Genomic DNA, 17376 nt, shown 5'->3' with positions numbered 1-17376 from the left:
TGGGTTAATGGCCGGGGAGGGTTGTTGGGGGATCTCCGTGACGGTGATGAATAGATCCTGGCTGTCGGGGAAACCAGCGTTGTAAGCGCTCTCGCCTGCCTCGTCCTCCACAAACCCTTCCTCATCTTCCCCGTCCGCGAACATCACCGAGGAACTGGCCGTCGAAACTGTCCCATCGTCAGAGTCCACGGTCACTGGTGGGGCAGTGGTGGCAGGCTCCGTAGCGTCCGTTTGCCGCTTTGATTTTTTGGTAGCCTTGTCTGGGGTCCTTGATTTTCACGCGGCGCTGCGTTGCATCCCGGCTGTATCCTCTGTCTCTCATGGCTTTGGAGACCTTCTCGTAGGTCTTCGCATTCCGTGTTTTGGAGCGCAGCTCCGAAAGCACAGACTCCTCGCCCCACACACCGATCAGATCGAAGAGTTCCCAGTCAGTCTATGCTGGGTCCCTCTTTCTATTCACAGATAACATGAACTCCTCTGCTGGAGAGCTCTGCATCGTTGCAGGTGCTGTGGAGCTCGCCCCGATGTCCAGCCAGGACGTCAGATTCAAAGTGCCCAGACAGGAAAATGAATTCAAATTTTCCCGGGTCATTTCCTGTGTGGCTGGTCAGAGAATCCAAGCTCCGACTGCTGCCCAGAGCGTCAACAGAGTGGTGCACTGTGGGATAGCTCCCGGAGCTACTAAGTTCGATTTGCATCCACACCTAGCCTAATTCGAGCTAGCCATGTCGAATTTAGCGTTACTCCACCTGTCGGGGTGGAGTACCGAATTCGAACTAAAGAGCCCTCTAGTTCGAATTAAATGGCTTCCTGGTGTGGACGGTTGAGCGGTTAGTTCGAATTAACGCTGCTAAATTCGAATTAAAGTCCTAGTGTAGACCAGGCCTTAGTGACCAAACTCTGCACCTGTCTATATGCTTAGCTAAAATATTTGTAATATGAAATTAAAAGTCAAACATTTATTTATTTTAGGAATGTACATTTTATTGGGATTTTTTTTGCAAAGATTATTTTAAAAACAGCAGATTAAATACTTAGATTTGTTCTTCAGGCCCTAGTGGCCTTACTTATATTGCTCTCTGTTTAGGACAGAGGTGGGCAAACTACGGCCCACGGGCCACATCCGGCCCACGGGACCCTCCTGCCTGGCCCCTGAGCTCCTGGCCTGGGAGGCTGCTCCCGGCCCCTCCCCCACTGTTCCTCCTCCCCCGCAGCCTCAGCGCGCTAGCGCAATGCTCTGGGCGGCGGGGCTACGAGCTCTTGCTGGGCAACGCAGCTGCAGAGCCGTAGCCTGACCTGGTGCTCTGTGCTGTGTGGTGGCGTGACTGGCTCCAGCCAGGCAGCAGGACTTGCCTGTCCTGGTGCTCTGGGGGGCACATCAGTGGTGCTGCCAGCCGCCGGGGCAGGGAGCGGGGGGTGGGAGGGTTGGATAGAGAGCAGGGGAGTTTGGGGTGGTGGTCAGGGGGTGGGGATGTGGATAGGGGTCTGGGCGGTCAGAGGGTGGGGAATAGGGGGGTTGAATGGGGGCGGGGTCCCCAGGGGACAGTCAGGAAGGGGGGGTTGGATGGAGCGGCAGGGGGGTAGTCAGAGGCAGGGGTTCTGGGGGCGGTCAGGGAGAAGGGGTGGTAGGATGAGGCAGGGGTCCCGGAGGGGCAGTCAGGAATGAGAGGAGGGGTTGGATGGGGGTGGCGGGCGGCAGTCAGGGGCGGGAGGTCCAGGGGCGGTCAGGGGACAGGGAGAGGGTGGATGGGGCAAGGGTCATGGGGGGAGCAGACAGGGGACAGGGAACAGGGAGGGTTGGATGGTGCAGGCAGGCCGTCAGGGGGTGATAAGCGGGGGGGTCAGATGGGGGTGGGGGCTGGACCACGCCTGGCTGTTTGGGGAGGCACAGCCTCCCCTAACCAGCCCTCCATACAATTTTGAAAACCCGATGTGACCCTCAGGCCAAAAAATTTGCCTGCCCCTGATTTAGGAGTGGGTGACGGGAGCCCTACAAAACATAATGCCTTTACAAAACAAACTTTGTGTTTTACTACATTAGTTTTAATAGGTATAATTTCTAATTTAGAAAACAAAAGTGGCACTGTAATAGGTAACATAAATAGGGAAATAGATCATTTTGGTAGTTAACCACTTCCTTACTGGTGTACTCTGCATAGTTTAGCAGATAAAATAGAAACCACCTCAATGCCAACATGTGTATATATATAAAAACATAAACGTCACTAAAGTTAGGGTATTAAATAAGTGGCCTGATTTTTCAAAAGTGCTGAGCACCCAACAGCTCATTTTTATGTCAGTTTTGGAGAAATCCCTTTAACAGAATAGAAGGGGACTGATTGTAAAGAATATATGGGGATTGGTCCTGCGTTGAGCAGGGGGTTGGACTAGATGACCTCCTGAGGTCCCTTCCAACCCTGAGATTCTATGATTCTATGTACTGGGATTTTTTTCCTACTGATTGCAAAATGTCATCATGTGCTCCACGCACATTCATCAGGCAGGACTTTGATCTGCCAGTGAAAAAGATGTTCTCCATTTTTTCATAAGAGGTGGATCTGAGCTACAGAGTTCAGACTTGAGGACTTCAATAACTCAGACATAGGTTAGGGGTTTGTTACAGGAGTGGGTGGGTGACATTCTGTGGCCTTCATTGTGCAGGAGGTCAGACTAGATGATCATAATGGTCCCTTCTGACCTTAAAGTCTATGAGTCTATGAGATTCTCCAAATACAGCTGTTTGAATCTGAACATCTTTTTCCCACCACTCCTCTATTCTCTATAGAGCAACATCCAACATAGCTTTTTCTTTTTGATTTTTCTGTTGTCCTAAACATAATTGATGGGGAGTTATCTATGATGTTGGCAAAAGTCTGGTGACAGAGTTTTAATTAATTTGTGCTCCCTCTTTTGGATGATTGTCACTGTAGCAGCAAAACAATATTTCAGGGTCATTCATTGACAGGAATTACTGTCTCTCTTACAGTTTCTGTAATTATATTTCCCTCAGGGCATAAAATATCGGTCAAGTTTTGAACCTCGGCTTTGTGGTTGCATCCCTTTAACTGCATGGGGCTCAATCTTGCACGATTTACAGGAGTAGTCCAATAGGAGTCAATGCTGTGAAGTCAGTTGGAGTGCTCACATGGTTAGGAATAACTCTTTTATTTATAATGCTTACAGGATTGAGTCCTTGACTTATAAAGAAGCTTTAGAGGTGTCAGTATTAGATGTTTGCAAGATCTGCATGTGTTAAACAACCAGTAGAAAATCTTTTCACAATGTTACTTCGCTTAAAAGAAAAGACATGGTGGGATTTCCAAAGGTTCTGTTTAACTTTAGACAAGAATCTAAATGAATATTACCAGTAAAACTAAAAGGTGAAGTTTCAAGAGTATAGTATGTGAATATGCTGATTCAGCAATTTCAGCAGGCCACATTTTCGTTTAAAGACAACTGTGGGAGTGACCAATTGCTTTGCAATGGGGAAGGGGTGATGTAAGATGACACCTTAAAACAGTCCATGTCACTCTGTGGTAGTCTGTTCTGGCAGGTCTCCATTATGAGGTGACACCATTTAAAGGTGTTTTCAGTTGGGTGGAAAAACCAAAATAAAATACAGAATCTAGCTACGGAGAAAAAGTGGACGAATAAGAGAAACTAAAAATTAGAGGTTCTTTATTCAATGTTTTTTTTTCTAGGTTCTACATGGGAGAAAACATTACGACAGATCGGTTTTGAAAGGTAAGCAGTGAATTTATCTCCTATGCATGTTACAGCTTAAAATAAAAACAAAAAAAGAGATGCGCACACACAGGTTGGCAAAGTTATTTACGTTAATTGATCTACATTATCTGGGATGTCAAAGTTAGGGGGAGTGGTATGCAGAGTTACTGGCAGGCTCACAACTTTCATTTTTAACTATATCTGTGATGATCATTGAGCACAAGGTTCTTTTGTAAATCTGGCGCACAATAATTTCATTTGGGAGCAACATAATGTACTAGGGTTAAAGTAGGCTTCATAGAGTATTTGGTTTGAAATCTTACCTCTGAATGAAGGTATTGCTGCTTTCCTATATTTTTCATAAGACTTCTGAACTATGGCATATTAACTAACAAAAACGAATGAATGTGGAAAAGGAACACGATTGGCAAAGCACTATTTAACATCGGAGAAAAATCCGGAATTCAGCATTCCTGAAGTGCAAAGCCTTCTTTCAGCCAAACATAACCACAAGGTCGTCATACCAGAAACATATGTCGCTCTTGGAACTTAAACTAGGCCAGGCCTTGCTAAAGAGTAATCTGTTCTCAGGGCTGGAAATATTCAGTTCTCTATATGCCCATCTACAAACATGAAGCAGAGTAATCTGCTTCCTGTCCATATAGAGTTTTGATCTTCTGTCTAAACCAAATATTTCTAAACTGCACAAGAGTGTGCTAGGGCAAGGCATCGGGCCACTATGAACTGGACTAGATATGTATGAGAGAAGGGTAAAGTTGTCTTTTAACATTACTCGTAGGCTGCCTGATGCCAATAACATAGATGGCCTTTTCAAAGCCAGGGTGACATTGAGGAGAGGAAAGCCTTTCCTTTTCATTGTCTCCACCTAGTATCATCTTTCTAGCTGCTCTCACTTTTATTGTTGGTTAATTTAAACAACTTGCCTGTATTTAAGTTAACGGCTAGTTCATTGAACCAGAATGAAACTATCCCGCACAAGGCATAAATTGGTGCCTTAGAGCTTTTCTATTACAATAAAATTTATCTTTAAATTTAAACCTCTCCCTTGATTAAAATCCTCAGACATTAATAACAATAAATGAAAGGCGGCTCTAGTCATTCTTGTCTAAAAGCATTCCACTTCACTAATTCCTCCTGAGCACATAAATTGACTGAACACTGAACCACTGTAGTATCAGCAAATGTAAGGGGTGGATCAATACTACCATTAAACAACTTGCCCTCAGGACTTCAAGGACAGTGTCCCAGAGTCATTGCCCAGATTTATTCTTAAGGCTCAGCATTAAAAGTTATTTGGAAATAGAGACTCTGAAAGTTGTCCATACATTTCTCTACAGCAGTGGTCCCCAACGCGGTGCCCGCGGGCGCCATGGCGCCTGTGGGGGCATCTTAATGCACCCACTGAAATGCCGCCGAATTTCAGCGGCATTTCGGCGGGGACGCCTCTCAATGACGACGCTTGTCGCCAACAAGGGACGTCATCGAGAGGCGTCACTCCCAAATTTCGGCAGCGACGCCTCTCGATGACGTCACTTGTCGACGGCAAGTGGCATCATCGAGAGGCGTCACCGCTAAAATGCCGCTGAAATTGCTGCAGTGGTCCTTCGTCTGGCGCCCGCTCTACAGCTTCATGTTTCTTGAAGTTTACAAAGAACTGATGATACCTTTATTGATCTATTTTTTAAAAATAATAATAATTTTGAAAACATCTTCATTATATGAATTTAATGAAATGTAGGCCCATTGTATTTATTCTGTGGTATATTTAATTATATATTATTTCAGTGGTAGGCTTACTTCTGTAAAGACTGGAGGATCACACACAGGGCGTTTGTACTATTTTTGGCAGGGGACAATTCAGGGAAAGGATTAATTTTTATTTTAATGCCGTCAGAGTATTAACTGTTTGCAGGGTATATGTTGAAACATTATGTTTCCGAGAAGTTAAAAGGACTGAGGGGAAGAAGTTATAATTTTGAATCTTTGCAGCAGTAAGAGTCACCTTTTGATTGGTACTGATTTGCCTTTTTAGTTTCACAGGTTATTGCTGGTTTAAAGATGTAACCACAAAGGAGCTGCTTGAGCTTCTGACAACATATATAAATGGCATTGCTGAAAAATACCATAGGTCCTGGTTGAAGCAACATGATTGAATGTTCACTGAAGAAGTAACTAAGGATTCATGGCAACATATGTATTTTAGTAATGTGTTTTAATTTTCAGCCCCTTGGAGAGAAATTGTCAATTTAATGCAGAGAATAAGTTAAAACAAACTACCACTCATCACCAAATTAAAAAAATGGGCCAAATTCATCTCTTGGGTAAATCATTTATATTATTATACCTATTATGAGTTTGGCCCAACATTTTTAACCTGCCAAAAATATTGATTGCATTGTCCCATATTTTTAACAAGAGTTAAACAGGAAATGTGGGAGATGAGATGGTTTACTAATAATTTAGTAGGTAAACAATCATTCTGGCCTGCAGAAGTCTCACTTGGCCAACCAACCCTTTAAGGGAAGAGAGTCTATGTAATGGTTCAATAAGACTGTGAATTACTTTTTAAACTTTTAGTGAGGATTTTATGCCTCTGAAAATTAAGAAAAGCATTGGATATGGTCTGTTTCATTTTTCTTTCAGAGAGTTGTCATGTCTCGAAGTTTGCTGAACTCTGTCTTCAGGCCTCAGATCTCAGTATCACAAAACCTCTTTTTTATAACTATATTTAAATTCAAGATTAATGGCTGCCCTTGGTTGCTTTCTAAATCCTCTTCCTGTGGGTGAATTGCTCAGAATAGAGAAATAGCTTGCTGACTGAGTTAAAAAAACAAAACAAAACAAAACAAAAAGTCTTGAGGAGCAGGGTCCTAGAAATAATTATCAAGATAGGCCACAGAATTCTCTTCCTATCTTCTTCAGACTGCTTTTTCCCATCCTCTTGTCTATGCTAGACTCCAGAAAGAGACAATTCAGTACATATTATGCCAGTGGATGGATCAGAGTTTGAGCTTGTTTCCATTACAGAAAAGGTCTTAGAAAAATGAGCACAATTTTATTTCAGATCTTCTCAAAAGTCAGAAACACTCAGACTTGTTTTGATCTGAAAACCATCCAGGATTTCATTCCAGGATGGATCATATCATGAAAAATTTAAAAACCTTTGTCCACTCATTTTCATGTGATCATTTGGCCTAATTCTTCAGTTTTCTATAATCACTTACGAGAACCTTAATTGGAATGCAGTACATTGGACCTTTTTTGTAGTGTGGGGATCGTTCTGGTTTTAACATTACTTAACTTTTAATTATAATTCCCTTTTATTATATTCTGAGGCTTTAGTTTATAATCATTCATTATAATCATTCAGGCTTTCAATCAAGATCATGAATTAGATCTGAAGTTCATTATTTGTGACATCTGACAGGATCTTGTCCGTTTATAGGCAGACTGTTTTTACAGCATAATAAGTCTAGAAGATATAAAACACATTGGTCCGTTACAGAAATTATGCATTTTCAGTTGTTACGACGAACAGCATCGGGTGCATCTTTTCTGTAGGGTTGTGCTGCTCTTCCCACAAGTTAAATCTAATTTTATTTCTTAAAAGGCTTTTTATTTAACATGATATTCAGTCTATGGTGCAAAACAGGGAAATACTGACTCTTTCATTGCTACAGTTTTCTTTAAAGTTTATCACTTGCTGCTGCTGTTTTCCCAAATCATGCCAAAGAGGGAAAATGGTAGTTTCAACTAAAGATAAAATGTATGGCAGGCTCGAACCTGTCAGGGATTAGAAATACAAAGTGCACAGTAATATAGATTATTTATTTTAGGTTTCTAGTGCTCGTTAGAAGAAGCTAGTATTTAGAAAAGATTACTATCTTGTCAGTAGGTGTAGTCATGGAGAAAAGGACTTGTGGAAGACATCAAGAATCTAATAATAATAATAGTCTTCCGTATATTTCATGAGATAAGAGCCTCAAAGCATTCAGTTGGAGTAGATAGTGGATTTTGGAAAATAAAATCCATTCTGATCATTCCTATTGTAGGTAAGATGCTAACATGCTCTCATTTGTTCAACAATGCACAATTCTCACTGTAGAAGGTGGCCTTGTGAAGAATCTGAATCTGTTCATGTATTCCAGGAAATTAGGTGTTCTCCTAGGGTAACATTTGTATTTTAGTTACACTGATTTAATTAAATAATGTAATTGAATAATTTAATTGAAGCCAATGTATTTGGTCCTTGATGTCACATCCACATGCAGGAATTTTCTCTCTGTCAGTTCAGATGGGCATGGAAGAACAAAACAACCTCTTTCCCCCAACTCTTAAATGAGTTGAACATTTAAGCCAGTTTTGTTCAACAGAATCTCCATACTTTTTCCTGGTGTTCTCAAACAGTCTTCTTTATAGGACTTTCTTGATTTTATTAACATCATCAGCTGTTCTTACAGGAAACTAGCTCATATTTTATTAAGTGATCTGTCAGAAACATACTTTGGAGGTTCAGTGTTTGTTTTTTGTAAGCAATGTCCTGGTTTTGAAGCTTTTCATTGTTTAAAACAGCAGTATTCTCCCATGAACAGTGCTTCCCAAAGTAGGCAAAGGGAGAATCAGGTACTGGGGTACACCGCATAGTAAACAATCTTTTGATGCCTGTAGTACCCATAGCTTGAATTGTAAATAGGAAAGAGATATGAATACGGAGAGGATAATAGGCCTTCACTGTTTGCAAGCACATCCTTCACAAGATGTGGACTAAGGTGCAGAGCTGTGTAGATGCACTGACATTGGCGCAGGTAAGAGTTTGCTTTTCCCAGAATGCAGGCAGGTTTTAAGATGTATGGGGGAAGGTCAGTCCTCAGAATCATGGCTTTAAGAGGGCTAGACCAGTACTTAAAGTTTGGGAAACCTGTATGGAAAGAAGAATGTAGGTCCCTTTCTTACAGCGACATTTCAGATTAGCTTGATTGACAGAAGGAAATGAAGGCACTGAGCATACATTTCAGGAAATTAGGCCCTGATAATATACAAGGCATGTCATCCTTACTTTGTGGTTACATAATGTTTACTCTGCAGTTGAGTATTTACATTGCTGTTGTATTTGTATCCTGCAAAACAAAGAGACACCAAGAGATCTGGTTGTCTGAGCCTTTATGTAAGCACTCCTTGTGAGACCAACATGCTGCTTTTTAGCATGAGATAAATTAAAAATGCTGGAGCTTAAGTAAAGTAGCTTTATATCCAGGAAATGACTAGAGTTAAGAGCCTTTCAATTAAATGGAATGTATCTGGGTTTGACAGATTTAAATGAAGCTCTTATTGTTATTGATTGGGGTTTGGGTTTTTTTGAGCCATTACAAGATAATTGCAACATACTATAGTAACCTTCACCTTTATTGAAATCTATATAGACTACAACATCTGTATATTTGGATAAATTAGATGTAAAAAAGTTTCATTTTATACCTCCGTCATAATGAGAATACATTAAAATGTTGAGTTTATCTATTTACGTGTAATGTAACATCTTTCTAGTCTTTTAGTGCTAATAACAAAAGGTTGCTGTATGATGAGAAAAAAACCCAAACAAATGGATAAATATATTTGTGGATAAATAGGCTGACTTTACTCCACTGCTCTTTGAGGGGTTGTGTTGTTCATAATTTGTGAGTACTCCGATAACCACCAAATACTTGTGAAAATGTCCACAAAGCAGGAACGTATTATGAATTTTAGCACAGCTTTGATCAAAAATTCATAGCAGAGTGTACAGTGCTCAATATTTGTTTGTTCAAAGATTTTTTCAGTCCTACAATCACAGAGGAGAAAAATACCACATGACTAGAGTGATCCATCACACACCACAAATAATGAAAATCAAATAGCTGAAACAAATAATTTCCAAAGAACAGATAGGCTGAAAGTAGTTTGGCAAAATATTTATGAATAATTAATACATTTTAAGGTAATCATCGTTGATTCGTAGATACTTTGTCAACCGAGAAAAAGGATGAATTCACAAGAACTGTTATAGATTCTTAGATTTTACTGCCAGAAGGGATTGGTATAATCATCTAGTGTGGCTACCTGTGTATCATAGCCCATAAAACCTCAACAAGTAATTACTGCATCAAACACATAACTTCTGTTTTAGCTATAGTGTATTGTTCAGAAAGACATCTAGTTTTGATTTGAAGACTCCTGGAGATGGAGACTTCACCACATCCGTATGTAAATTGTTCTAATGCTTGATTACCCTTGTGTTTAAAAAATTGCACCTTGTATCTAGTGTGAATTTGTCTAATTTCACCTTCCAACCACTGGATCTCGAATGCTGCCTTCTGATAAATTAAAGAGCTATCTACTGTTAGGAGCTGTCACTGTCAGTTACTTTTAGGCCATGATCGAGTCACCTCTTAACCTTCTTTTGGATAAACTAAATATACTGTGCCCACCACAACCGTATACAATGTATCCTTTGTCCCGCAGGACAGAACGAAAGAAGTCATTACCCCTAAAAGGACTCCATTGGCAATGGGTGGAAGGGAAGATTTTAGGGCTGCCAATGTTCTAATCACACAAAACTGAACACCCTAGCCCTGTCCCTTCCCTGAGGCCCTTCCCCACCCCTGCTCACTACATTTCCCCCTCCCTCGGTGGCTCATGCTCCCTCACCCTCACTCACTTTCACTGGGCTGGGGCAGGGAGTTTGGGTGCGGGACGGGGAGAGGACTGGGGTGGGGCTGGGGATGAGGGGTTTGAGGTGCAGGAGAGGGCTGCAGGTTAAGGCAGGAGGTTGGGGTGCTGGACAGAGTACGGGCTCTGGACTGGGGGTGTGGGCTCTGGGGTTGGGCCATAGATGAGGGGTTTGGGGTGTGAGAGGGGGCTCTGGGCTGGGACAGGGGGTTGGGGTGGGGGGGTGAGGGCTCCGGCTGGGGGTGCATGCTCTGGGGTGGGGCTGGAGATGAGGGGTTTGGGGTGCAGGAGGAGGTTCCCAGTTTGGGGGGAGCTTAGGGCTGGGGCAGGGGGTTGGGGCCGGGGTTGGGGCGCGGGCTTACCTCTGGTGGTTCTCAGTCAGCGGTGCAGTCGGGGCTAAGGCAGGCTCCCTGGCACCGCGCTGCATCCTGGAAGTGGCCAGCAGGTCTGACTCCTAGGTGGGGGAACCAGGAGGCTTCGCATGCTGCTCTTACCCGCAGGCACTGCCCACTTCTGCCTCCCCCAGCTCCCATTGGCTGCGGTTCCTGGCCAATGGGAGTGTGGAGCTGGTGCTTAGTACAGTGGCAGTGCACTGAGCCCCCCGCCTAGGAGCTGGACCTGCTGGCCGCTTTTGGGGCGCAGCACGGTGCCAGGACAGGTAGGCACTAACCTGCCTTAGACTTGCAGCACCGCCGACTGGACTTTTAACGGCCCAGTTGGTGGTGCTGACCGGAGCCTCCAGGGTCCCTTTTTAACCCGAAAATCTCATACTGCTATTACCTTGTCCTCTCATCCCATACATTTGTTTATTGCATTTTATCATTGTGATGCTGCCTACCCAAGAGTCAGCTCAAATCAAAGGCACAGGCCCATTCACTTGTTAGAATAGAAGAAAGAGTGATGTTATCACATTACCTGTACAGGGTACATGCCTAACAATTATATTTACCCTAAATGCTTGAAAGCTAGTGAAATGTTAATGTTGTTGTCTTTGCTTATCTGAAACTACTTGATTTACACTGTACTTAGTTAGCCCTAGATCAAAAGGTGTATTAGCATTAGGACGAGAATGTATTTAATATCTAAAACTGTACAAAAACTAATGAAGCAATGTTTCTGGCTATCTCGCTGTTCCTGTAAACTAATGAAAGATTGTCTGGGTGGCTGAAACTATATACATTATCTCTAAATTGCCCATTAAATGGAACGAAAGCCTCAGAACTGTAAATGAAGAAACATGATAATTTCAAAGCATTGGTCTTTGTGTTCAACAGTGGAAAATTCACAAACCCTCTCTCCATTCTGAGAACCCATGCTGTGCTGAAAACTCTTGCCTGACTGTTTTCAGCTATAAGAAGGAATCCTGGGCATGATTCTGCATCTCTGCACTGATGAATTCTGACATGGAGAATTCTGAGCAAATGGACAGAGATTCCCCAAAGCTATTTTGGGTAACCCTGAGAGACTGATGGAAACTAGCAGACGTTACATCTCTGCTCTCATTTTACAAACTTAACAACTCTGACTCACCTGTAATGTATTTTACTTGCTTTAACTTTTCACCAGCTCTCATTTCTTTTTCTTGTAAATCTTTAGTTTAGTTTACTAAAGAAATTGGCTATCAGCATTGTTTTTGGCATGAGATCTGGAGCATCCACTAATAGAGTGAATCTAATGTGTGGTGAATTATGGTTTTAATAATCTTTCATCATAAAGTCCAGTTTGTCTGGATGGTAATGAGGGGCTGTAGAGCTGAAGGGGACTGTCCATGGCTCCATGGTCAGACTAACGTAGTTGTCCAGGAGTGCACATTTGTTACTGGCTTGGTGAAATCTAATTAGAAGATATACCACCAGTTTGGGGTGTCTGCCCTCTTCTCTGACAGTCTGGCCTAAGACTGGCACTCTCAGCTGTAAGCCATAACCGGTAGCGTGGCAATCATTAACCAGGATTGTAAATCTTTGGCTGTCAGGCTGTCTTTCAGTGTCAGCTTCACAAAGATATTTCAGCCTTTGGTGGAGGGGCAGAAAAGTTGAAGGTGTCTCACCATTGACCCATCCCCCCTCCAACCCCTCACTTCAGGAGCTGCAGCTTCTTCTTCGTGGCTTGGCCTTCCAGCCAGGCCACTATAGTCCTCCGCTTCTAGGGTATCAGAGACTTCCAAGATGGACAGTCCCAGGCAGTCCTCTCTCTGCCATCTGGTCCATGCCTGTCCCCTAGTGGCTGGTAGGGGAACCCAGGCCTGCCTTCTACTCTGGGTTCCAGCTCAGGGCCTCTCATCAGCAGCCGAAGTCTGCCCTACTCTGTCCCTTGCTGATTTTCCCCTGAGGCTTTCCTATCTTTCTGACTCTCCCCCGTCCCTGGGTTTGCCAGCCCAAACTCCCTCCTCCCAGGGACATTTTTTAGTCTTTTTAGCCCGACTTCCTTCTCCCAGGGAGTGACTGCAGATACTTCCCTGCAGCCCCATTCTGCTCTCAGCTCCTGGCCTTTATACAGGCCCTCCTGTTCCTGTCCAGCTGAGCCTCATTTAATCAATCCCTGCTCCCTGTCTCCTCCTCCAGGTGCAATCTGGGGAGTTATTTGGCCTACCTGGCCACGTTGACCCCTTCAACACATGTGTGAAGTGCATACCCCATCATGGCTTCTCTTACCTTCCTTCTTCCCTAACACAACCATTCATGTATCAGAGGGATAGCTGTGTTAGTCTGGATCTGTAAAAGCAGCAAAGAGTCCTGTGGCACCTTATAGACTAACAGACGTATTGGAGCATGAGCTTTCATGGGTGAATGCATGCGACGAAGTGGTATTCACCCACGAAAGCTCATGCTCCAATACATCTGTTAGTCTATAAGGTGCCACAGGACTCTTTGCTGCTTTTACAACCATTCATGGCCAGCCATTATTTGGCCAAAAGTGTAATTTACTTTTACGTTAGCCACAAGATTCCAAATGTGATTTATGGGGGTCAGAAAGTCAAGCTAGTTTAAAAAACATTTCTCACCTCAAAAGGCATGTCCTTTATTTATTTGCATCATGAATGCTAGATGACTCAACTCTTCCTTTAGTTTTTCTGTTAATTCTGTCAGCTGATGCCTTGAGTAGACACAGGTTGATTTATGGGGGATCCCTGAGATTCCTTGTCATATCATTGTATAATCTGTGACCTCTGTTTCTCTTTAGGAACTTATAAATATTCATGAATGTGAATGTGTTCTACAATGGTTACAATTACGCATATTATTTGTGTATTTCAGCAGCTGAATGTAATGCATATGTATAGCATGAGGCCACAGAGCTGAAAGGAAATTGAGCTGATTATCCTTCCTCCCTTCAGAGACTGAGAATGAAATCAGTAAAGCTTTGTTTCTTATAATTTACTGCTTATGATAAAATTGTTTTCCAGATTCCATCTCAGTCCTTTCATTTTATTGTCTGGCTGTTATCTAGTTGGTAGATACGGGATTTAAAGTAGAAAACCACATCACAAGAACCTGTTTATATCATTTAAACTAAACACTCTAGTTGTCCTGTTTCCTAGGAGTAGATGGTAATTAAGGAACAAAGTACAAGTGGGGATGTGGCTACCCTGTTGTGTGTGCTTACTTCAGGGTGTTGTATAGCACAGAGCAAAGATAGGAGCCCTTTCTTTTCCGAGTAGTGTGATTGTTTTAATTTAACTTCTGTTTATAGGGCAGAAAATAGAAGGAAAAATGTGTTTTTTTGTTTTTGTTTATTTTTGGATCTGGTTCAATGTGTACTATTTGCTTAAAATCTTTTATTTTAAATGAACTTTTCTTTGCTTCTTTTGCATTAAATAAAACTTCTATCCAGATGTCTGAATAATGGGGAAAATCCAGATTAAAAATACGTTTATATTTTAAAAAACAACAAAAAAGAGTGTTTAAAGAGATCTGAATGAGTTATGTTTACTTCTGATATTTTAGGTCATCTAGAGTCTCGTGGTCAGCATTAAATACTGAATAAGTCAAAAATTACTGTAGATTTACATTAGTTTAACTCTTGACTTCAGTAGAATAACTCTAGTTTTACATCAGCATACATGAAAGCAGATTGACCCCATGCATTCAGACAGAAGTAATAATCTGGCTAAAATGAGGTTAGCCTACCTGGTAACAAACAAAAACCTATGTTTAATATAGTATGATAGAGCATAATTCTGCAGCATTTCTTTTTCCTTCATCCTGAGATGGAAAAAAAATTAGGGGCTCTAGCTAGCCAGAATAAACTGAAATGTGGTCTCCACTGATAACTCCTTTTACTACTGCATTATCTGATTAAACATTTGCATTCCATGGGGTGCTGAAGGCCTTGTGATATTGGTAATCGAGCTTGTTTAGTTGTTGTGAAATGACTCTCTCCTGGAGAAGAGAGAGGAAGGAGACAAAAACAACGAGGAGTCCTTTTTGCACCTTAGAGACTAACAAATTTATTTGGGCATGAGCTTTTGTGGGCTAAAACCCACTTCATGAGATGCATGGAGTGAAAAATACAGTAAGCAGAATATATATTACAGCACATGAAAAGATGGGAGTTGCCTTACGAAGTGTGGGGGTCAGTGCTAACGAGGTCAATTCAATCAGGTGGAAGTGGCCTATTCTCAACAGTTGACAAGAATGTGAGTATCAAGAGAAGGAAAATTACTTTTTGTAGTGACCCAGCCACCCCCAGTCTTTATTCAGGCCTAATTTGATGGTGTCCAGTTTGAAAATTAATTCCAGTTCTGCAGTTTCTTGCTGAAGTCTGTTTTTGAAGTTTTTGGTTGAAGAATTTCCACTTTTAAGTCTGTTATTGAGTGTCCAGGGAGATTGAAGTGCTCTCCTACTGGTTTTTGAATGTTACATTTCTTGATGTCTGATTTTGTCCATTTAGTCTTTTGCATAGAGACTGTCCAGTTTGGCCGATGGGTGGCTGGCTGTAAGCGAGGACTGGCCTGTCTCCCAAGGGCTGTGAGAGTGAGGGATCATCCTTCAGGATAGGTTGTAGATCCTTAATGATGTGCTAGAGAGGTTTTAGTTGGGGACTGTAGGTGATGGCTAGTGGTGTTCTGTTACTTTCTTTGTTGGGCCTGTCCTGTAGTAGGTGACTTCTGGGTACCCTTCTGGCTCTGTCAGTCTGTTTCTTCACTTCACCAGGTGGGTATTGTAGTTTTAAGAATGCTTGATAGAGATCCTGTAAGTGGATTTTAGCCCACGAAAGCTTATGCCCAAATAAATGTGTTAGTCTCTAAGGTGCTACAAGGACTCCTCGTTGTTTTTGCTGATATAGACTAACACATCTACCACTCTGAAGGAGACAAAGTTGATCTGCATTGATTAAGCAATAGGGGCAAGCTTGTGCTGGCACTGCCCATGGTAGATCTGTTATTAGAGTAAAGAGGACTTCATTCTTCAGGGGCTACAACTCTGATGCCTGGCATGAGTAGTAAATTCACTTACAGTATCAAAATAGAATAAAAATGTGTTCCATTTCTTCAGTGATGTAGATGTGACAACCACCATACTGTCTGTGGTTTTTTTCTTTTTTCTTTATATAATTGAGCTAGTTTGCATCTGAACTTACATTTTTCTTGACAAATTCTATGCTTTTTCACTTTTGCAGGAAAAAAAAACCCCTTTATTTCTTCCATGGTTAATTTACTCTGTTAATTTTAAGCAGACTAGAACACCTTTTTTTTTTTTTTTTTTTTACATTATCTCAGTTTTAACATTTCTATAACTCTGACATTTTATGCTACCTTTTAAATGTAGAACAATTTACAATGAGATGATATTTTTAAAAGGATGATTTCCCTTTTAGTGGAAAAGTTTATCACATGACTAACACACTTAACTAGGAAAGGAGTTAGTAGGTTACTGGCTTTTCTTAAACACTCCCTTCTACGAGAGCCATGATTTCACTATGAATTTTTTTTTTTTCGAAAAATGTAATCCTTCACTGAGTATCAGAGGGGTAGCCGTGTTAGTCTGGTTCTGTAAAAGCAGCAAAGAATCCTATGGCACCTTATAGACTAACAGACGTTTTGCAGCATGAGCTTTCGTGGGTGAATACCCACGAATTCACCCACGAAAGCTCATGCTGCAAAACACCTGTTAGTCTATAAGGTGCCACAGGATTCTTTGATCCTTCATTGAAACATCTTGACTTGCTTCTAGTCTATATCTGAAAAAATTGCTCAGATTCCTCCATTTCCATTTAAGCAAGAGTCTTAATGCTAATGTAAATAGTCTCTAGTTAAAGTAATTACAAAGATCATAGATATCCTCCAGGGTACATAACTGCAATACGCCAATAAACTTGCTTCCCTTGTGTTGATTGCAGTTTTATTGGCACCTTCTTTTTATACAGCACTGAAAGCATCAACATGAACTTCCTAGGGAGCTGATTCTGCAATCCTTAATCATGTGAGTAGTTCTGCTGACTTTAAGAAGAGGACTCATATGAGTAAATGTTGCAGGATCATCAACCCCTGGATTGGTTGTTAGTGGTATAAATAAATGAACCATATATAATTTAGAGATTGAAAAAGCTAAGTGGGCAGCATGACAAATAGTCTGGAAGTAAATCATAATGTTTGTTATACAAATAAAACACAGTTGTTGGATCAGTAAGATTTAATACTGAGTATGGATATGCTAAAAGTCAAGGACCCACTTACTCACAGGTGGAAGGAGAGACATATTTCCCATTTACTTTGCTGTTCACCCATCAAAGGTCTGGCTTGCAAACATCCTGAAAACAAGTCTTTCACAAGTAACAACTATTGGTGTTTAAATAGGCAAGTCTATTGACTGTTTCAAATATCCATGGTAACTCATTAATCCTACCACAAAAAGTAGTCACATTACAGTGTTATCTATTACCATGCACTTTACCAATAGATGCCGTAATTTTTTCTGTAAAAAT

At 41.6% G+C, this 17376-nt stretch overlaps 1 protein-coding gene across 1 annotated transcript in view; it reads left to right on the top strand.

Moving 5' to 3' along the window:
• The window catches only part of PIEZO2 (piezo type mechanosensitive ion channel component 2), a 457344-nt gene that overhangs the window by 226745 nt on the left and 213223 nt on the right, over window positions 1–17376 (top strand). Inside the window, exon 4 of the mRNA XM_045007801.1 lies at window positions 3702–3744. Within this exon, the coding sequence (XP_044863736.1) occupies window positions 3702–3744 (43 nt within the window). The remainder of the gene's footprint in view (window positions 1–3701; window positions 3745–17376) is intronic.

Source organism: Mauremys mutica, chromosome 2, assembly GCF_020497125.1.
Source record: "Mauremys mutica isolate MM-2020 ecotype Southern chromosome 2, ASM2049712v1, whole genome shotgun sequence".
NCBI classification, from domain to species: domain Eukaryota; kingdom Metazoa; phylum Chordata; order Testudines; family Geoemydidae; genus Mauremys; species Mauremys mutica.
This window is presented reverse-complemented; position numbering and strand designations above follow the sequence as displayed.